At 37.3% G+C, this 22,960-nt stretch overlaps 1 protein-coding gene across 5 annotated transcripts in view; it reads left to right on the forward strand.

Moving 5' to 3' along the window:
* The window catches only part of LOC149550078 (uncharacterized), a 49,171-nt gene extending 27,349 nt beyond the window's left edge, over positions 1 to 21,822 (forward strand). For 2 of the 5 annotated variants that reach the window (XM_089793221.1, XM_089793223.1), the window contains exons 2-10: positions 18,779 to 18,862; positions 18,972 to 19,035; positions 19,160 to 19,300; positions 19,425 to 19,482; positions 19,715 to 19,799; positions 19,909 to 19,940; positions 20,045 to 21,021; positions 21,350 to 21,413; positions 21,520 to 21,822. In XM_089793221.1, the coding sequence (XP_089649347.1) occupies positions 18,779 to 18,862; positions 18,972 to 19,035; positions 19,160 to 19,300; positions 19,425 to 19,482; positions 19,715 to 19,799; positions 19,909 to 19,940; positions 20,045 to 21,021; positions 21,350 to 21,413; positions 21,520 to 21,633 (1,619 nt within the window). In that variant the 3' untranslated portion in view covers positions 21,634 to 21,822. Of the gene's footprint in view, positions 1 to 18,778; positions 18,863 to 18,971; positions 19,301 to 19,424; positions 19,483 to 19,714; positions 19,830 to 19,908; positions 19,941 to 20,044; positions 21,022 to 21,349; positions 21,414 to 21,519 lie in introns of all 5 variants that reach the window. The other 3 variants (XM_089793219.1, XM_089793220.1, XM_089793222.1) reach the window with 3 other exon arrangements.
* The last annotated feature ends 1,138 nt before the right edge of the window (positions 21,823 to 22,960 follow it).

The raw sequence follows: 22,960 nt of genomic DNA on the forward strand, positions 1-22,960 counted from the left end.
CTAAGAAGATCTTTATTCATTTCATTACTAACAATGGCAAGACTAAAGTCAAGCACAAACCCTTACTCCACAGTCCACACTGATAGTTGCAGAATTCTCAGTAAACAAGTCTGCAAAAATTCTAGTGGCTTCTTGAGCAATCTCCCCATAGGAAAATAGAAGAACCCACTATGAGCATAGGAGAGAAGTAATCAAACTCCCATGTCTTCTATCCTTTATTGTATTATGAAAAAACTGTCTTTTCCGACACCCTATGACTTTGCTTCCAATAGATCTCTTCACGAAGGTCTCATTCTTCCAACTTTCTCACCACAATAGACTCTTTTTTGTAAAAATCCTCTTAGAAATCTTGATTTCTGATTTTACAAGTGATAACATTAACCTGAGATCGAGCATCCCTTTTTTCCAAGAAGATATTCCCAAAACACATCCTATTCCATTGCTTAAACTTATACTTTATTTATTGCTATTTCTTAACAAAAGAATACATAGCTGTACCGAAAGAAGATTCCCCCTCACTCCACCAGTCTAGCATAAGGTCTTCTAGGGAAGTATCTAGAAGCCACATAAGATGAAATTTAAAGGAAAGGTTCTTTGATACTCAAAAATTAGAATCCCAAAACTTGATCGGCCAATGATTATATCCTCCCCAACATAAAATCTTTAAATCAGTCACCAATTAGTCCCATCCAATAGCTTGACACCATAAATTTGTTTAATCTCCTTGCTATCACCTCCACTCCACATCTTGTTATTCCGAGTAAACACTCCATTTGAGGGTTTAACGTAGTGTTATGGGACTCGGACTTGCCTCTGACTTGGAAAGTCAAAATTGGGCTCAAACTTGGACTTGGTGACCGGACTTGGAACATTGAAAGACCCATGAAATTCAAAGATTTTTAAAGATTTAAATATTTTTTCATGCATCTTTTAGTCAATTAACATCAAATACACAATAATTGAGATAAATAGAAGCTACTTAATACACATACACAATTTTGCATAGATCACATGAGTCTAAAAGCAAATTTCTGAAAGAAAAAAATTGAATAACACAATATAAAGTAATAAACATAGTGTCACTGCAGTGTCAAATGTCTACAATATTCATGGATTACGAAATCCATGGTATCAAAAATTCAAAACATATATCAAAATAACAACTAGAGTGTAGAAGACTAAGGCTCATAGTAGCCTATGTCCTCCTATGAGTATGCCTAAGATAAGTCATGGAAGACTATAGAACCATCCTCTCTCCCTTTGTTTAAGGTTGAACCTCATCCTCATCCTCATAATCTTCATCATCAGACTCGAATCCATCACTCCTAGCCGCAGGGTCCTACACTCGGTCTCCTCGACTGCCATCGCTACTTCCTCAGCCTCCCGATCCACCTAGTCAACCCACTCCACGTCTTCATCACTGAAGATAGGATCAACAATCTCTGTGTTCCACTCCGCATGTGGATCAACAGTCTCTAATACAATTAATAGAAAAAAGTTGGCATCAAATTAGATTTTTGAAATTTAGGGCCTTCTTACTTATCAAGTTTGTCATCGAGATAAATTAGAATAAATCTAAATAGTAGATACTAGAAGTAGAGACTAAAACAAATGTAAAAAAAATGGAAAGTAAAAAATATGAATGTAAAACAATTTACAAAACAACACAAAGAAATGCAACATGTTGCTTACCTCTTCAAATTTGCACAAACAATGGAAATGCAATTAAGTTTGTAGAAGCCTCCTCCAAATGCTAGCTTAAGCTCCTCTCAATGCTTAAGTGCAAGCTACAAAGTTGTACAAACCATCAACAATCAACATGGGAGAGCCAACCGGTTTGCTAATTTTTCTCTGAAAACCTTAATACTCTTCTCTAACTCTTTCCTCTCTATCACAAGCATTAGCAAAGAATGGTATGACATTTTAGGTCAAGTGGATGTTATACAAAACAAAAAAAAGCAACTTAACCTTTTATTTTATTTTATTTTTGCACTTTTTTGCTTTAACTGCCGGTGAGAGTCTTGAGTTCGACACTTGGTGAATCTAGCGAGTCTCTGGACTCTCTGCCAGGACTCTGCTGAGTTCAAGTCCCGAGGCCATTTGCCTTGGAAAGGTGGACTCTGGCTTGGACTCGTAGGGTTTCGTAACTATAGTTTAACGTCCACTACCTTCAAGAACTCAACATTGTTCCTTAGAAGAATTGTTGAAGAATCAAGGCTAATATTACCACCCTTGTTATCCAAGCTTGAGATTGCTTTAAAATCGCTTGCCAAAATCCAAGAGAATAAAGGAGCAAGGGAGCAAAAGTATTATTTAATGTGGCTGAAGCAAAGTTTTTCCCATGAAATCATTTGGAGGATATGGTATGGTAAATTGATGTTATTGTAGTTGTATTAAACATAAGAGATATATATATTTACAAAGGTGATGTTTCTAAAAGAAATCGTGAGCTAAAGACGAGAATACAAACAATTTGATAAATTGAAGACTAACTAAGATGACCATTAAAGAAACATTACAATATTCTAATACCTTGATTTTACACGTCTTGTGGGTGTAAATTATTCATAATATTCTACTGTTGTTGAGAATCTGTAGAATGTCAATGACCAAAAGTAGCCAAAATCCATCCAAAAGAACAGAGAAGGCTGCCCCCTTCTTCAAAGTGCCCCGTACAATAAGAGATAAGAGCGTACCATTGACTCTGCCACTGAGATGAGTCCACTGCTAACCCTCCTAGAATTTACAAAATTTTTGACCATAAATCATCACAAAATGTCCAACCCGATGTTGGATAACATAACTGCCCTTCCTTATAGATAGGGACACTTTGAGAACAACTGAGATGATTTTGTGGAGAAATAAAAAAAACCCTCCAAACTATTGCAGATAAGCATAATGCCCCAAAACAAACTGTAAGATACCATGATTTGAAGTTAACAAAGCATTATTTTTTGGAAAAAATGGTGAAAAAACAGAAAACAAGAATCCCTGACATAAAATCCCATGTGACCTTTGCAAATTACAGAAACTAGAAATGATTTTTGAGGTGAAAAATTGACCAAAACCAAAGAAACTTGGATCAAAGAATACAAAGATCATTTTTGAGGAAAAAATTATTAAAATCCAATTGATAATTTTTGAGATTTTTTTTTATTAAAACCCAATAGATAGCTTTGAGGAAAAATTAATTAGATCCCAACAAATAATTTTAATTTTTTAATTAAAGCCCATTCACTTTTTTTAAGGGAAAAAATTATGAAAACTCATCAAAGAAAAGTTCATGCAGCAAAACATGTGACTTCACGTGGTAAAACAACACATGCAAGCAACATGCATGTTCAAGCAACTCAAAAAATGCCCATGTAGGCAACAAACAAGGACATGCAAGTACATAAAACCCTCAAATGCTCAAACTTGGAAATTGTGTGAGCAAAACCCTCAACTAAGCTGGTGATTTTCAGCAAAATTCTTTGAAGACGAACCACAATTTCCACAAAATACCTCCCACTGTTTTTGTTTTAAAAAATAAAATAAAAAAAATTTTTTGGAAAACAATTACAGGTTTAAAAAAAAAAAAATTTTCTTAAAAAAGTCGCCAAATTTTAAGAAATCCCATTGACCCACTCTGATACCATGTTATATGAAATTGATGTTATTGTAGTTGTATTAAATTGAGGAGATGGAAGTTCATTAAATAGATTTAGAAAGATGATATTTCTAAAAGAAACAATTGTACACTAAAAACAAAAAATAGAAACTATTTAATAAACTAAAGACTAAGATGACCATTAAAGAAACATTACAATTTTCCAATAGCATAAACATTAGTGAAATTAAGATTCTCGTCAGATTCACAACTTGTACCTACTAAAGAGATAGAAGATGTGCTAGAAATCAACCAAATTGGAACAAGCTTATGTTGGTTGTACAAGAAAGCTATACCCCTTGAACCACCTTGAGCCCAAATGCATTGAAAATGACTTCAAGCCCAAATTTATAATGCTTTGTGTAACATAGTATCAAAACGTAACTTATATTTCCAAATAAAAACCACATCAGGAGTTATTAAATCTCAAATAGACATTTGTCTAGGGATGTTATTCAATAGCCTTACATCCCATGAGAACAATTATTCCGAATAGGGAAAAGTGGAAGTCAATGGTCTTTATAGAGCCAAGCTCTACTAATGTTTCATCAACTATCTTTACCTTATCTTGATCTTTCTTCCTTGCCATTTTACGAGGCTTAAGATCTTTTTGATGAAATTCTAAACATGTGCGACTCCCTTAATTTTTCTATCACTCTGTGATTCCTTCTCCGCATAACTATAGAGCATATAAGACTTGGAGTATCTTTTATTTCTTTATATCCGCTTGTTCCCTTCTCTCTCTCGAGGTCTTGAAGGGGAGATCCTTGTCCATTTCTAGACCTAGCCTTTCCTCTTGTAATTAACTAGTTCTCCCGTCTCACGGAAATCTTAGTCAATGGGTAGATTTGCAATAGCTCCATCAAATTGGTTTCGATCATCTGGATTGCAGAGCATCAAATTTGTTAAAAACCTCATCCACTTGCCTATCATTTAGAGCTCTCTTTTGGTATCATCCCCTTTTATGGTTTTAACCTGAATGAATCTGTCTTGATCCTTCATCATAGGAGCTTTCCCTTTATTTTGTTTAGGTCGAAAACTCTCACCTAATTTTATAAGCCCCCACAAATTTACATTTAGGGCACATCCACTACGAATGCTTATATTCATGACAAATTCAACATTGAAATGGTAGAGGTTCATAATCAAGCTGTTGAATCCATGAGTTCCCAATTGAATTTCCATGGAATTGGGTGAAGGCTTACTCAAGTAAATTTCAACACAAACACGAGCATATGTGATTACCTCTTTTTCCATAGTTTGTTGGGAATGGCTTATTGGCTTTCCAAGTTGCATTGCAACTAAATTGAAGATGTCCTCTCTTCGAAACTACAATAAAAACTTTGGAAGCCTCGCCCATACAAGAACCCTTGATGGAAGCTCTTCTAGAGGATTGAATCCAATATGCCATGGCTTAATGAAGAGACCCACTTGATTGTATAAATAGGGCCACCTTTCAAACATCATTTTTTATTTGAGATGCAGCAAACAATAGCTAGTGGCAGCCAACAATGCATCGGGTTCCCCCTCCAAATTCCATGTGTGATGAGTCCATGAATCCAAGAAGTGAAAAGACACTTGAATACCCATAAACTTGCAGATCAAGGCATGATTAGACAAATAGTTAATGTCTCCCTTCACAAAATTAGGCTGAATCACAAGAATAGACCTATTATCTCTCCTTGTAGGGCATCCATTTATCTCTATGGGCTTAAAATTCCTGATTTGAGAAGAATATTTTCCCAAGGTTCCTCTAGAAGAACTTCCTCGCCTAGCCATGCAACGCTAAGCCACCAACACAACACACTCATTGAGGACAATATTAGAAAATCAATTTTAATTTTAATTTGTGTTTACTTATCTTGTTTTCTTTTTAATATTTTTTCATCTATATTAAGTTGGGTTTGGAGTTTTTTTATCAGGTAAAGAACCTCTTCCACAAGTCGGAGGGACTTGAATCTTCTATTTTGAGGCTGATTTCCTCCTCCGCTGAGAGATTGTGATGGACCCGTAGAGGTTGAAGTAGTAGCCGTCGTGGTAGAAGTGGCTCCTAATGTAGTTTTAGCTCCACTGGACACGCTTGCAGATGAGCTTGTAGCACCTGTCCTCTTTCTGTTGGGTCTTGTCCATTCTACCCACTTATCATTTTGCTTATTGATGCCATCTATCAAGATTTCCATCTTATCTACTGTAGGACCTTCAAGTGGAGTTCACACTATGGGAGTGTCCTTGATTCTTTTCTCATAGGTAGAGGATGTCTTGTGGTAATCATCGTCCTCTATGTCACTAACATCTATGCTCACATTGTACAGTTTAACTTCCCCTATAGCGAGCCTAGACCAAAACTTCTCTCTAGTCTGAATCTTAGTATTGCAATCAGCCTAGTAATCCTCAATATCAGGCACATGCTTGTAGCTGGAGCTGAGTTGTGTTGTGAGGTTTTCACACCATCGCCCCAAAATTTTTGGGGACCCCCTTTTTCAGGCAAGCCTTGGCAATTTTCGCGGATTTTTGGAATTTCTTTGGTTGCCTGGGCAAATTTTTTCAGAGTTGTCCAAAAGTTTTCGATTTGAAAATTTTACATCTTGGGCACCTTCGGGCCAGGAGGGATTTGATGTGATTTCTTTTTTTCACCTGATGTTAACTTGATTTCCCAGAGCCTATAATTTTATCCTTATGCCAAACAAGTTTCAAAAAATAAAAAATAACTTTTTTTGATGGTTAGAACAGTATTCGACAAGATAAATTTGCAAAATTTTGGACTTAGACGGATTTCGGAAATTGGAAATAACTATATAGACTTGAACATTTTCAAAATGATTTTTTTTTTAGATTTAATTGTTTTGGAAAATCTTGAATTTATTGGTGAAAAGAGATATTTTGATAGTGAAATTGAAATTGGAAAATCGATTTTGAATGCCCGAGAAATCATTTATTTTGGTTAAAAATTGCATTGCAAAATTGAAAGTGGATTAAACTGCAAAATTTCATTAAATTGGTTGAAATATTGCCTAGAAGATTTTTAAATATTAAAAAAAATTGGTAAATTAAAATTGAAAATCGATTTTAGCTTGCTAAATTCGATTTTAATGATATTTTAATTGCCAAAACGTTGTTAAATGAAAATTTTAGCATCTCCTAGGCTTTCCGTGTTTTATTTTTGCAATTTTTGATCACAACCAGCAATTAAATGGGCTAATTTCACTTTGAGCTAAGTAATTTTAGCATTGCATTTAAATCTGGGCCATTAATAAAGGCACTAATTTAATTTTGCTTTCCTTTAGGGCAAGTTGGCCAGCTTGGAGAGACATGGAAATTTTGGTATAAGAGCGGCTCCCCACTCTCATCTCCACATTCCATTTTCCTCCTCATGTGTTGAGCGATTTTTCTCTAGAAGGGCAACTTGCAGATTTAAGCGATTTTGGGCAGATTTTTTCCTTGCTTGGTGGCATTTTTCTTCTTACATCTTGGGCAAATTTCTCCCTTAGGTGATTTTTTTATGAGGGCAGATCTGAATTTCTCTATCTTGGGTGATTTTGTTGATGTCTGATTTTCTTTCCAAAGGCTATGATTTCAATTTCTAAATTTGGATGATTTTGTTGGCGAAGAGGCCATGTGATCCAAGGGTTTGATTTTGACAAATGTGGGCAACTTCAAGGAAGTCAAAATTCTGATTTTTGCTAGGGCATCATTATTTGCAAGGAGGCTTGAAATTTTCGAAATCTGATCCGACCTTGAAGAGGGCCCCGATTATTGGTAATAACAAAATTAAGGTAAAATTTTATTCTTTTTAGAGGTGAAGATTGGTTTAAAGGTGGATTCCACTCCTTGTTCTTGCTTGGTTTGTTTCTCTTATATTCTTCTTGCATTCATCATCCACCACTTCATCATTCCATTGATAGGTTGAAGTTTGGAGAGATAAGTGTAGATTTCATGATAGGACATTTGGCGAGGCAAAAATAAGCTAGACCACCTTAGGTTGAAGTTTGGAGATATAAGTGTAGTCCATCCTAAGGTAACAAAGAGACAAAAATAATTGGTAGTCCAACCCCCAGGTTGAAGGTTGGAGATTGATGTGTAGAGATAGGACTTGGCAAAGCAGAAATAAACTAGATTCCATCGATAAAAAGAAGGTTGAAGATTGATAAGTGTAGTCCATATCATTTAGAACAAAAGGGCAGAAATAAGTGTTTAGGATGGTAGATGTTAGTGCAAGCAAGAACTCAAAGGGAACGAATACTAAAAAAGACAAGGAAGACATGATGCCTAAGACCACCACCTTCTCGAAAGTGAGGCGAATAAGTGATACAAATATTGGTACAGTGAATATGATGCAGTTAAAGGGTAGATTGAAGGAAGGACAATCCCCCATGGCTAAGAAGATCTACAAGAGCAAAATTGTACACGTAGCGGCTTTCCCTCCTACCTTGCCTTGTCCAAACTTGGTAATGGAGTGTGCATCCCATTTTGATATTGTTACCAAGTTCATCATTTTTGGGGAAGAGAGTGTTAGCCAACATCGGCGGATAAGTGGTCGAAGAAACATTTAATATCCCCTAGTACAAAGGCATGATAGTGGTAATGATGGATTAGGCGGCCAAGTCATTTTAGGATAATTAGGATACTTTCTTCATTCACCTAAAGAAAAATTGGTTACATGAAGGCAAAAAGGGAGTTACCAGATCATTAAGGCTCACTGTGTCAGATTTCAAATCAGAGTATGGCGATCTCATTGTGCTTCTTAGTCGGATCATGGGCTTAGCTCAAGGTATGCAATTCGAGAACTAGATGTATTATTTTATTGATGGAATTGAAAATGGAAAAAAAAGATTTGATTGGGCTAGGATTATAAGCGAGAATTTAGAATTACAACTTAGGACCGTACAAAATCAAAAGTAATTCTATATGGGGTCCTATCTTTTCTATCTGATTGCAAGATTATATGAAAAACCTAGACTTAAGGCCTTAGGAGTAATTGGCAATGTGTCGGGGCAATGTTTGGTGCATGAGTGTTATTCACAGCTTCATTTGCACAACACCAAAGATTATAAGATGTTTTGTGATGCCTTTGCCATGAAAACGGTAAGGATATTGCAAGGGACACCTACTAAGAGGCTCTCATCGGAAGCAGAAGAAAAAGTTAATAAGTATGGGAGTGAGTTCATCCAATTTCCGCAATTCACATATATTAGAGTAGTAGGAAGCACAATTTGTCCCAAGAGACTTCCAAGTTACCCACCCAACAAGGTAGTTTTGATGGAGTTGGCTAGGCAACTTGAGCATTATGACAAAATAATGAAAGCTAAAGGTGAGACAGGGATTACCTTCTCATTTGGAATTGACAATGATAGTTGCCCCAATCTTGTCGCCTTTGTAGCTGTGGAAAAAGAATTAGAATGGTATCATCTAGCATGGTATAGAGCAAGGCAAGGATTCGATCCTAATGTTCTTATCAAGGCATCTCACAGAAATACATTTAAACATGTTCCTACTATAGAAGATTTTTGGGCCAATACCCAGGATGACTTTCATGTAAGAAAGCTAGCTTTCTCAAAATTGTCAGTGAGCATGATGAGGGCAATCAGATGGAGAGGCCTTGATATTCCCGATCAACTAGAAGATGATGAAAATATGCTAAGAGAAGATTATGACACAGTGGATGGAATAGAGTTGAATCCAGTGGATTGGGATGATCACCAAGATCCTTTCTTGGAGGCAAATACAAGGACAATTAATCTGCACACCGAGTCGTGGTACAACAGGAAGTTAAGGAAATTACAAAGTTAGAGGGTACACCTTACTTATGAGAAGATGAAACCAAAGGAAGGTCCAACAGAGTCAGTCGGACAGAAAGGTGAAGGCAGTAGCCAACATCAAAGAACAGTTAAGAGCAAGAAGAGAGGTTTGGAGACTGAGAAGAGTAAAGAACATCAAGAACATCCAGCAAAGAAACAAAATGTAACACCATCAAGGGAGAGCATAATTGAGGCTAGAAGCCAAGAAGATAATACAAGTGGACAAGGGGCCACGGTAGAGGTGAGCTCTGATTCAGAATCAAGCGGTTATAGTGACAGCACCAAATACTCTCCTCTCTCGAAGAACCAACATAGAGAAGATGTGACAATCACTAGCAAGGAAGAGGATAGGCCAATTGATATTGAGGAAATAAGCTAGGCACTTGAGGCCGTTAGTGATACTTTGCTAGTTGAACCGAATCCAGATTTAGGGAGATGCATTGCACCACTATGGTTGAGGCAAATGATTATGCCAAGAGGCGAGGTAGTGACTGCCTGAACAGTTGAAGATATCCAAGGACTAATGGAAAAGGGTGATAGTGAGAACTAGAAACAAATTGCAAAAATGACGGCAAAGGTAAATAGGAGCGACAATGATGGATACCGAAAAGTTTAGATTGCTATACCAACGCTTAACAAGGCATTGGATGAGATTGTAGCTCAAGAATATGAGATAGTTGAAGATAACTTGGGAAGGATCACGAATGACATGGAATGTGAGGAGATCCAGGAAGGCATCGTTCCAATTAGAGAAAGGTTAAGGAAGGCAAATGAAAGGATTGTAAAGTTGGAGGCCGAAAACAGGTATTGGAGAGATTGCTAGCCTATCCAACAATTACATCAGGTAGCTTTTCCTCAAGACAGCGGGAGCAACACGGAAGAGATATTGGCTTAGCTGCGTGAAGTCAAGGATTGGATCCATGATACAATCCAAGATGCGCGAAATTTCTTGCCTTCCTTTGTCTCTACGTTCAGGTCATTAGTGGCTATTAGAGAAATTTTGAATGTTTGAAGGTGAATGGAAGGATTTCCTTCCAGTCAAGGACTAAGCCATTCCTAGACTACAAACATTCATTGAGCTACCAGAGAAATATTTGGAAAGAGCCAAGTTGGTAGATGAAGGAGGATTGAGTATGGTGGAGTCTTGGTTTGTTGCCTTGACTATCAGATTGAGAATACTTGAAGAGGTACAAAACGAGATTGCATAGCACAACTCAGGCATTGACACTTCCATTTCAACCATGATGAGTGATATTGGGGTTGCGTTTGATTTTGAAGATATCAAAGAGGAGAACGTTAATGAGACAAAATTTGGATCAAGATTGGATGAGTTGGGGAAGGTTACCATCAAGAAGAAACATGTGGGTACCCCTGCCTCCCTCAATGCCTTTATCGGATACACGAAAGAATATGAGAAGGATCATGAGAAAACACTACAAGCAGCAAGCAACATGATGAATTCAGCTGAGCTCAAGATGAAACATACACATCGCCTTCCCATGAAGGAAGTCAAGGACAAGCTAGCCAAGTTCATTGCTTTGGCTAAAAAGATGAAAGAAAGGGGTAGAACTATATTAGAAGATCATTTGATGTAAGAAATTCTCCTTCTTGGGTAGTATAGGTGTCTGATTCTGATTGTCTACCGTTTTGGTGCCTTCTCATTGGTTGCCACTTTTCCCTTTTTTTTCATTGGTCCATTGATGAGGTGGTGTCTTCTCATTGGCCGATGGGGTGGCAACCCTAATTAGGATTTCTAGGATCCAATTTGGATTGTTGGTTTTGCCTCTTAATCTCTACCGTTGGTTGTAATTTTGGGCCTCTATATAAGGCCATTTGCTCTCCTTTGTAAAGGGTTGAAGACAATTGTTGCTAAGATAATACCAAAATTGCCTCTCTTTATCATTGTTGTGACTTGCATGGTGATTAAGAACATTTGGTGTTATCGCATGGTTTCTACTTCCAATAGTTAGAATTAGATTTCCTTTGAAGTTGTTAAAGTAGAAATTATTTCAAGAAAGTTAGTAAGAGTAAGAGTAGATGGATAGTTGCACGGTGATATTAGTGGATGTTTGATAAGGATCTATAACTAGGCCACTAGAATCCTAGCGGCTTGTTGGGGTAAACTAGTCCTTTTCCCTTGAATCATTGCATCTATGGAGGTAGAGCCGCTGGTTAGCTTTCATCAGATTCGGTCCCCATCCATTTGCTAATTTTTCCATTCATAGGAATAGGAGTAGAGAAGTGAGTAGTTTAGTATTTGGAGTTTTGAAGAAAGAAGTTGGGAGAAGCATCATTGGTAGACACACCCCCATCATCACCACCATCAACATTGTCTGGCGCTCGTATATTTTACAAACCCATTATCATCACCATCACACCCAAAATTCAAGTCATCCTTGAATGAACAACGCAAGGCTGCCTACATGATTACTAGCAAATCTCATCGATATAACTGAGTTAGTATCCACAGGTGTAAGGAACATTGGAGTTTTTCTCATGTCTTCATGAATATTAACTTTTCAAGAGAGGAATTGAGTGTTTGATATCCCATATCAAGTGTTCAATTGTTATATGTTATGTAGTGGTACAAAACTGACATCAACAAGTTGTAGATGATCCTTCACATAATTCACTAGATCATACTGTGGTCTAATGACTTCATAGTCTTTCAATTTGATCTTGCCTTCAAAGGCCTAAAATAAATTCCTTGCATCTGACCTAGATGCACGAGTATGATCCTACAACGATTGGGAAAGGAATTCCCGCTTTCTTAATAGTTGAGCACAAGGTATTAACTTCTGAAACCTGTCTACATAATTCAATTAATACTACCTTGTCATCAGGATACTTGGGCAACCACTTTGGAAAGCCATCGAATGCACCGATTTGGATTTAAGAGAATGCCAAGAATTGAATGAAGCATCACCCAAATTGGGTCACCATTGAAATTGCCTCTGGTGAAAATCTCCATTCAGGACACCCTTGTAGCTCTTTGCATAGCCTCATGGTGAAGGCACCATTCACCTTCACCTAAACTCTGCTGACTGCTTCCAATGGTGTAATGGCTCTTTCCCTTTTCTTAGGATGCCATGACTGATGGCTACATCGTTCTTCATATCTATCACCTCGTCTACCAATCGTTGAGCTTCAACTTGCATAGAGGCTTGATGACTAGTGATTGTTTCCTTTAGTTTATCAACATCTAGCAACAGGTTGCCAAGGTTCTCAATTAAAGAAGGACCTTGGATTTCCATAATTTCAATCCATGTTCGGCCCATCTGACCAAAATGTCTCTCCTCTTTTAGCTTCACAAGTAAATCTTTGTTCTCCTTTCCCTTTGGATCAAAGGTAGTTGTAGTAGCACCGTCCACCGACACAACTAAAAGTGGTCCAAGCGCTGCTTTGATATACTCAATGAATTCCTTGTTGGTGGCCTTCAATGTTGCTTTTGCCAACTTTAATTCTTCTAATCTGTCTTGAATTTTCATGTGTTGATTTCCATATATTAACCATAGAATCATGCATTGGTTGCCCTATGTCAATTGTCTTCATTTGGAAATCACCTAGAGTTAATTCTTGAATCTTCCCTCCTTCTGCGGTGTAGTAATCTCCACATGTCCGGTATTTACACTTCAGTAGCCAAGGCCGCAAGCGTCTTTTTCTTCTTCAAATTGGGGCATGGAGTAGGCTGCTGCATGGCTTGTGCAGTTAGGTGCTTTGGTGGAGCACTATCTTCCATCCTCTTCTTTCTATCAATAGTTTCCTCCAACCATGACTCTATTTTGAGGACATTCAATACTGAATGGAGTGTTGAAGGATCAAACAACTTCCTTGCAACTAGGGGTGTCTCCTTCCTGCTAGAGAAAGGAAAGTTATGGTTTTAGTCATAGAAAGTGCGGGTGGATTACCTTGATCAGTATCTCCTTCCTGTTGTTGTTGCTGAGGAGTCTCATGCACTTGTCCATCTCCACCATCTCCATCACCTGGTTGATTTCTATCTCCATCTAGATTGATTATTGGAATGTTTGAGGAGTCTTTTCCAACCGATTGATCTTTCTCTTTCTCCTTTTCTTTATCTTTTCCTGACTCTTTATCTCCAACTTTACCTATATCAGGTAGAGAAGCTCCTCCACAAGTAAGAGGGTCTTGAATGTTCTCTTCTGGAGGTTGATCTTCTCTTCCGCCAACAGACTGTGATGGACCCGTAGAGGCTGAAGTAGTAGCCGCTGCGGTAAATGTGGTCGTTGATGTAGTTTGAGCTCTACTGGACATGCCTGCAGATGAGCCTATAGCACCCATCCTCTTTCTTGTGGCTCTTGTCCATTCTGCCCACTTATTGGTCTGCTTAATGATGTCATCCATCAGGATTTCCATCTTATCTACCCTGGGACCTTCGAGTGGAGTTGACACTATGGGAGTGTCCTTGATTTCTTTCTCATAGGTAGAGGACCTCATGTGGTAATCATTGTCCTCTATATCACTAACATCAATGATCACATTGTACAATTTAACTTCCCTTGTTGTGAGCCTAGACCAAAACTTCTCTTTGGTCTTAATCTCAGTATTGCAATCAGCCCAATAATCCTCAATATCAGGCACATGCTTGTAGCTAGAGCCGAGTTGTAGATGATCCTTCACATAATTCACTGGATCATACTGTGGCCTAATGAATTCATAGTCTTTCAATTTGATCTTGCCTTCAAAGGCCTTTATTAAATTCCTTGCATCTGACCTAGATGCCCAAGAGTGATCCTTCAACAATTGGGAAAGGAATTCTCACTTTCTTAATAGCTGAGCACAAGGTATTAACTTCCAGAACCTATCTACATAATTCAATTAATACTACCTTTTCATCAAGGTACCTGGGAAACCTCTTTGGAAAGCCATTGAATGCACCAATTCGGATGTAAGAGAATGCCAGGAAATTGAATGAAGCAACACCCAAATTGGTCACTGCTGAAATTGCCTCTGGTGAAAATCTCTGTTCTAGGCACCCTTTTAGCTCTTTGCATAGGCTCACAGTGAAGGCACCATTTACCTTCACATACTATTCATAGCTTTTCTCCAGTTGCAAACAGGGGTAGAATTCATAAACCTTAGTGTCTTCGTTAAAATCCTTGATGCTTGGCAAGCCCGACCACAAATGATGGGTCACCAGAATGTATACCAGATATGATGACATGTAAAATTGTTGGAATGCCTTTGCTGAGTTAATCTAGCTACTCAACTCATCACAAATGGTTTGAGGCCAATCAATGTACTGTCCATCAACACATATCACTTGCACCAGAAAGAAATGGTGCTCAATAAAATTAAGGACTTCCTCATGTCCTTTTAGTCTCAGCAACAGGGCCAAGATATCTATTGTTTCTCGCTTCATATTGGTTCGGAACAGAGTCCTTGGGAGCTTACTCTTCTTGCTCTTCGATGGTTGGAACCATGTTGTCAAAATGTCACCTTGCCTCTGAGTTTTTTTTCTCATTGAACATGGAGGCGGATGAACCAAAGTCAATATCACAGTATTCCGCTCTGTCTAGAATACAAAATGTGTTTTGCATAAGACCTCTGTCGAGCGTGAGCTGATTGCTGAGTTCATTTGAAAAACTTGTGCCATTCAGAGATTAAAAATATGAGCCCATATGATGAGAAAAGGATCCGATCATTTGATTATCTTAATTTGCTTTGTCATCTTTGTGACATTTTCGTGAAGTTCTGATTTTCTATGTCCTTGCTGATGTAAAAGGGTTCGGAGTCACAGCCGAGGTATTGTGAATCAGTTATGAGATTTCTGGAGTGTCTTCTATTACTGTGCTTATTGCGACTCAGAAGGTAGGGATTTGTTGAAGGTATCACTGGGATTATAATTGCAACTGGGTAATCCAATTAGGTGGGATTCGTAATTAGAGTTAGGCATTGGAGACTGTTAGCAACTTGGGTCTTCTTTCCTGGAAAATTGATCTTGTTTATATGCAGAACTGAAGTGATCATATATTCTGGAAATAGATGCTGTGGTTGTGACTTTTTGGGCATTGTTTGGGCCTGTGGAAAGTGGATGCTATTGCTGTGTGAAGTGGCGTTTAAGTTTGTGCAGGCTGCGGCTATGATTGGAAGTCCCCAAGTTATCTTTTGTGGCCTGCGTTCACCTTAGAAAGATCTGCATTTACCTTAGGAGGGCCTGGGGTCTGATATAGTGAAGCTGCGTTCAAGTTTGGAGGCTTGCCATCAGATTTAGAAGACCTGCGTGGAGGTCTGCATTCTCCTATTTTAAGCCTGAAATCACCTTTGCTGGGCCACAAGCACATATTTGGACCTGCATTTAATAATTTGGGGTCTGCGGTTGGAAGTTTAAGGTTTGCAATTTCATTATGAGTGGCGTTAGTCTATGAGGGAGAATTGTCTGCTGCATATCAGCTACAGTCAGACTTGTGTTGAAGACATTGTTTGATGCTGGAGTTATCACAGGTTCCACACTTCATAAATTTCATATAGAATGTCCATTGGATGTTTATAAATAATGGTAATAACGTTTTTAATACCTGAACTGGTTGAAATTTTTTTGTTAATTTTCAGCATTTTCATTCTCTTTGTCATCATATATATTAAAAATCCAAATAAATGGAGGTAGCATTAATAACCAACCAAGCAAAGGGTATTACATTATCTCTATTGATCAGGAAATGGTTTACAGTTTGAGGGAGAAGTGTTTGATGAAATGTCAAACCACTGAATTGTGAAGGAAGTTGGTGCTTGTCAAGGTTAAACCGGTTGGGTTTTTTTACAACGATCCAGTCATGTGTTCCAATTCATTTGCAACTGAGTGCACATTTTGCCTAGGGAATTGACATCACTGTAGTTGCATTTGGCATTGTCATTGTGGGACATGCATGGTGAAATTTCATGGCCCGTGTTTGCAGGTTCTAGTGCCAATAATTGGCTCACAAAATTGTGCAGAGGTGCTGCGATTTGTGGCTTCGCGGGGGAGTCTTAAACACGGTCAGCTTCTATGTGTTTGCACAAAAACTGGACGATTTTAATTGCAGATTTAAGGCACCCAAATTTCCAGAATATTGGCGCCAGGTTACAGAGCTAACTCCTGATTTTTGGCGAGTTTTTTGGTATGCAATTCACTTTGCATCTAGGGCAGCGGCTAACTATCCAGAGGGTCTGACAATTGCAGACAAAGCTGGGCATCATTCACCTTGAAGTTTGACCTACGAACAGGCAGCTTGAGATCCACACACAGGCCTGGTTTTGCCACTATTTTGGACTGTCATTGTTATTGGTGAAAGTAGCATTTAAGATTGATATCCAGTCACTGGCAGCTTGTTGGAGACTCAGATAAATATTTCAGGTTCTTTATATGCAATTTACATTTGGAATAAGTTAATGACAGTTTGTGTTTACTTTCCATCAATTTCATTGGCAGAATTAAGTTAGTTTTCTGGCATTGCATTCACAGAATTGTTTACAAAGGGAATAGTTTAATTTGTTAATTGATTGTGTTAAGAAATCCATGCTACTTGCAGAAGCTTCATATATAATTAAATCAGAATTATTCAGGAAATTGCCCGACTTCTAAATTATCTGAGTGTGGAAATTTGGAAATCGAAGAAATTAACATTTTGAGTTCATTGCCCAGTGTTTGATTAAACTCTAATTAGTGAAGGAAGTGGACGTTTGTTAAAACCATAACCAGATGGGGTTATTACACTCTCAGAGATTTGGAGGTTATTAACTACGGTTCTTAATGTTGCAAAGAGGAGGTTTATAATCCTTTTCAGTGACAGACTAACAGAGCATATTATAGGATGGTTAAGGCCTTTGATCTACCAAGTTTATAGAAGGCTATGAGGAAGCTAGGAGCACAGAGTTTGGTATCCCCAAAAATAAATTCGTGGCCCAGATCTTGCAGGATGAAAAGGGGAGGAAACATGAGAACAAGGAAAACGTCCAGCTGAAAGAACCCTCTATGAAGAAGCTAGAAGATGACTTTAGAAAGGACCTGAGGAAGAAAAACCTTTGTTACACATGCATGGAACATGGGCCACAAGATAAATGGCTAGAAAGGGGAAAAAAGCGTCAATTGGAGGCATATTCATCTGATAATTCAGAACCATAAAAATTCATACAAGCTGAAATGGAGAAAAGTGAGCAAGAAGAATCATCAAATGAGTCTAAGAAAGATAGGGAAATTGAAGGTATACTAGCTAGGTTCTTTAGAAAAGAAATGATTCATTTAGGGTTAGAGGTATATTGAAAGTGCAGAAATTTTTTGCTGTTATGGATATGAGCTATTGATAATTTCATCAATGAAGAGATTGTGGCACTACGTGGACTCAAGACTAAGGTATTTTTAGCTTTCAGAGTCATGGTTGCAAACAGTCACACTATGTCTTGCATGAGGAAGATCCCACAATTGATGCTCATATTTAATCACTTTGAATTGAAAAATGATTTTTATGTTGTGAATATGAGAGTACAAATGTTGTTCTTGGAATGCAATGACTTCATTCTTTTGGTGAGATCCCCTTGAACTTAAAATCTATGGAGCTGAAATCTCAGAAGGAGGGCTGAATGGTAGTGCTGAGAGGAATGACGAAGGAAGGATACCATATACATACATGCAAAATGATGTGGGGAGTATCTGGTCATTGGTAAAGAATGAGGTCATTACAAGAGACAACAATTATTTTCAGATTCAAGTTAATCTACTATTTGATATGGATGTAGAGTTATCATTTCATAATCTTCATTTTGAGAGATGCCTGTTTTGCTTCTTATGATGGATGGGATCAATGTGGCATGATGGAGAACTTCTTTGATTCCCTACAAGGAGTGGAGTACCATTGTGATACAGAGCTTGATGGGCATTAGTGTTGTGGAGCCACTTTTGGTCTTGGGGGTGAGTACCTATACCTAGGGTCATATGCACAGTTTGCTGGGAATTATAGATAAAAATTGAGAAACTTCAGATGATTGAAAGTGGCAGAAAAAAGTCTATGCTGTTGGGGCAATTTCTAGCCTCTGATGTTCTGCACCCGTGCAAGTCTGCAACCCTAAAAGTATGGGCTGCTAGTTTTGAGAAAAAATATTCCAATTAATCCTATAGAAATTTCTTTTTGACTTCAAGGGACCTCCCACTCCTTAAAATAGATCCTGAAGCCTCCCTTATGGGACTCTAACCTTAGCATGAAGGACCCATCAAAATTTTCATTCATTTACGTAACTCTAGTTTCTTGTAGAACTATATTACACCATCCGAAGAAGGTAAGAAAAAGTGTCCTAGAAGTGCATTGCCTAATATTTTCTGATAGCTGTATTTTATTGCTTACAGGGGTGGGAAAGCTGTGCAAAGAACCATCTAGGAGGTTTTTGGTAGAGAATATTGGCATTCAAGATACATCAGAAACATACAAAGGTACATTAAATATTCCAATAAAACTTGTTGTCTATCAAAAAGGTGAAAGAGAATTGTCTGAGACCAAAATTTGAAATTTACTGATGTTCTTTACATTGTTTGCCGTCAGCACCTGTAAATGAATTCTGGAAGCATTCTGATTCAGAAAATTATAGCCCCATATCAGCTGATAAGTACTCAAATAGATTCATCCATTAGATCATTTCATTTTAAGAGAAGCTTATCTTGTTCATTTTTACTAGAGTGGATTACTTGCCTTTCGTTAACTTTTGGGCTGCTGAATTTGAACATACCCAGGCAAATCAAGCTCATTATGGCAAAGATCAAGCACAAAATAAGAGCAAAGTTAAACTTGAAAATAATTCAGAAACTAGATGAATCTTTGACTTCCATCTGCTGTATCCTTAATGAGTTACATACAAAATTTAAAAAGCAGAGGTAAGTACCCCCTGTTTTTAATTTTTTAAATGCCATATTTGTATATTCTGTATGATTTATTATTCAAAGCATTAGGCAAGCAACTATAATTTTTAACATCATGCTATTGGTTACAATGATGCAGAACTGGCGCTAATAAGAATTGCAGTTCTGGTTTGAAAAGGGTGGAACGTATTTGCAAGGTAAAATATTGGAGAGTATTTATTTAATGGTTCCGAGGAGGCAGTTTATAGGCCACAGAAAACATGCTATATTCTGGTGGATGCATTTGCATTTAAAATTCAATCAAGCATTAAAGAGGATAAAAAATTGCAGTTTAGTAATTTGGTTTTAAGGCCACACAAGCATGTTTTTGTGCATGTCATTGATAAGTTGTTTCCAAGAAGTAATATCTTTCCAGATCATCTGCTGCAGGAAATTGAGTTTGCAATGCAAGAGCAGACTGACATGCAGAGACAGAAGTTCAAAGACCTTCAATTTGATCTTCTAGAAATAAAAAGTATGATGAAGACTATGTCAACAGTAAAATGTCAGTGTCCAGCTTTTTGCTTTTTGCTTCTAAAATGTCATATATGATCTCATGTTCATATGAATGGTTTTTATTGCAGATAAAACTTGCTCTTGTTTCTCTTCAGAGAAGGTTTGTGTTTGACTTGATTTTGTTTTGTCTGTCAGAAAATTCTTTTGAAAAAACGTAGCAATAAAGCTAAAGAAGGTTATCTAAAGATTTTGGACATACTCCAGGAATGCACAAAGTATAAATCAATGAATAATTCTTCAAAACAACAGATACACAATGGAGACAGGAAAAATTCAGGTCAAGAAGGCAAGGATGTTAATGACGATGAATTCCTGGATGGATTTCTTTGTTCCCCCAGTTCTCCAGTTCAATCTTGTAGAATGGATGAGAATTTGGTGGTAATTAGTAAAAATGAAATAAATTCTCTTCAACAGAGTCATGAAACAGTGAAGCCATGGAATGCTAAGTTGACAAACAATGCAGAAACTGCCATGACATGCATGCATTGCAATGGTGGAACTAATGTGCTGGATATGCCACCCAATACTTGTCCTCCTAAAATCTGTAAGCGGAATATTTTCCTCGTGAACAAAAAGGAAAACGCTTCCTATCTTTCTGTTGAAGAGAAGAGTTCCAAAAAATGCAAGGATTTGCGAAATAATGGTAGCATTTCAAACTTTCAGTTGCCTCAAACCAGTGGAGGATCATTAAAAGGTATCAACTGTAATAAGGAGAATAGGCAGTACAATGGATTGGAGCTATCGTCTTCAGCAGAGCATTGCAATAGACATGACACCATTGAACCATCGCAAGCTTATGAACGCATGAATGAATTTGACAAGGACATTTTTAGAGAAGAGATGTGGAAAGACATGGATTTGATGGATAGTCTTAGCAACAGATTAACAGAATCTCCAGTAAACAAGGTTAAAGTTTTGAATTCAAATACAGGTGAGAAGCAGAGATCAAATACAGCAGAACATACATATGCTTTCAAGGAACATTATACAGAAGAGCGACCTAGTATGGAGAAAAAGAAAAAAAGCCTAAATGAAGTACACACCTCTACTGAAAAGAACCATTGTACTTCTAGAAAGAGGCTCAAATGCCAAGCTGCATGGTTGAGACGGCCATCACATCGGTTTGATGAATTAGAAGTAGAATGCCTGGTCTGTGCTGTTGAAAAGTTTGGAACTGGAAGGTAGCCTTGATTAAAATACCTAAATTGTTTTGATAACTTAATAGGCTATTGCGTAAAAAGTTTGATGACATCTTTCTTGTAGAATGTGAACCATCATATCTTCAAATTAAGATTACTGAATTCCTTATTTGCATTTCATGGGCTTTCTTTCTAATTTGAAAACTGAGATAGCATTTTATGAGACTTACTATAATAGTCAATGCATAGATACAAACAATTTCATATTAATGGTGGTCTTTCTAAATAAAGTGCAAAGTTTTAACATCTTAAGTTTATTCTTGGTTTTGTCTAATGTGCACCAAAGTTCTGATGTTGTTTTATTCTCCAGGTGGCGAGATATTAAAGAAATGTATTTTTCTACATTTAAGTTGCGTACTGCAGCAGACTTAAAGGTCTTCTTAAAGGCTTGTTTCCTCAATTAACTCTTAATAATTTCATGGGTTATGTAGTTAATTTTTTATCACATCTGGTGTTTATTTTATGCATGATAAATCGCAGGATAAATGGAGGTCTCTGCTCCACTCTGCTATCTGTTTCTCAATTAACAAGAATTTTCGAACTACTATCCCAGCGGATATCTTGAAAAGAGTATATTCAGTTCATGTGAAATGACACTGACAATAAGGAAGCAGGTAGCGACCCCAAAAATCTTGTAACATTTAGCAAACAATTATCTCTGTTTGAATACCAGTTACTTTTAATTTCTTCTCCATTAAGAGACTTCTTTTGCCAGGACCTTGAGTTTAATTAGACAATATATTCTAAAATAAATGTGAAATTATGTGGAAAATCATTTTAGAACTCATCTGTTTTAGGTTCATAGTTTACTTATACTTTCTATAAAAATGTAATGTATAGCACTATTTAATTAAGTTCTGTTAAAAAATTATTCATAGATTCATCATACCTGAATATCAATTAAGTCTTGGATTATTTACATGGATTTGATACCATTTTGTTAGTGTTGACTCATCACAAGGCTTACTTTATAGAAGATAAATATCCCTACTGGAAAATCTCTTTGAACTTTAGTCAAAATCATTCCAATGTTGACAAAATAATATAAGCGAGTTTGAAATAGTTTGAACTTAAATTTGAATAGTGTTTGAACTGTTCTTTTGTTGCTTAAAATGTGTGGGTTTTAAATTTGTTTTTGCCATTTTGCCAAGTGGCATTTTTACTACTCATCAGGCTAATTTAAAATCCACGCCAACCTTGCGAGACCACATTCTTATCTTGGGAATGCTACCTTTAATCCATGTTGCACCATGTTAGTTGACGTGTCCAAGGTTTGTGCCATACAAGCAACCTGCCTGCATAACATCTTACTGCAGGGAGAAACTGTCACTGCTATAGGAAGGTAAACTGTTAATAGTTACTGAAGCCAAACCATTTCATAATAATTTTATGTATCGGAGCAAGTTTTAGTTTGCAAACATGAGCCATTTTGGCATTGAGTTTGTTCATGTTTGTCAACGCTTGTGCAAAACAACAAAAGAAGGAACTGTAAGTGCCAAAATGGGCATACACCACTTCTTGGTGTCTGGCCAGGGCAAACCGCTGAGACTTTTTCAGAAACTCAAGCAAATACATTCAAAATAGGCTTCTAAGGGACCCATATAAAAAGCTTCAAATATAGAAACTTTGATTAAGCTCTTGTGATGGTCAAGGAGTTTTCTTGGTGAGATGTTAGATTGGTTTGAGAGGGTGTCTATGAGATAGGGTACCTGTTTTCTCAGATTGATAGAAAGTTGCATACTCCCAAACTGCAAGGGACCTTTGTGAAATGTTTTGTTGTGTGAAGAACATGAATCATGTTTCATATGCAAGTATAGTTTTGAAAAGATAGGGTTTTTAAATATTTTTTGATGAAATTTGGAATGCAACCCTGCAAGAAATGACTTGAGCACTGCTAGTTGCTAATATTTTTCCGTTTGAA

Source organism: Cupressus sempervirens, chromosome 7 (genome assembly GCF_028749045.1).
Source record: "Cupressus sempervirens isolate cs-2001-9-10 chromosome 7, ASM2874904v1, whole genome shotgun sequence".
NCBI lineage: Eukaryota > Viridiplantae > Streptophyta > Pinopsida > Cupressales > Cupressaceae > Cupressus > Cupressus sempervirens.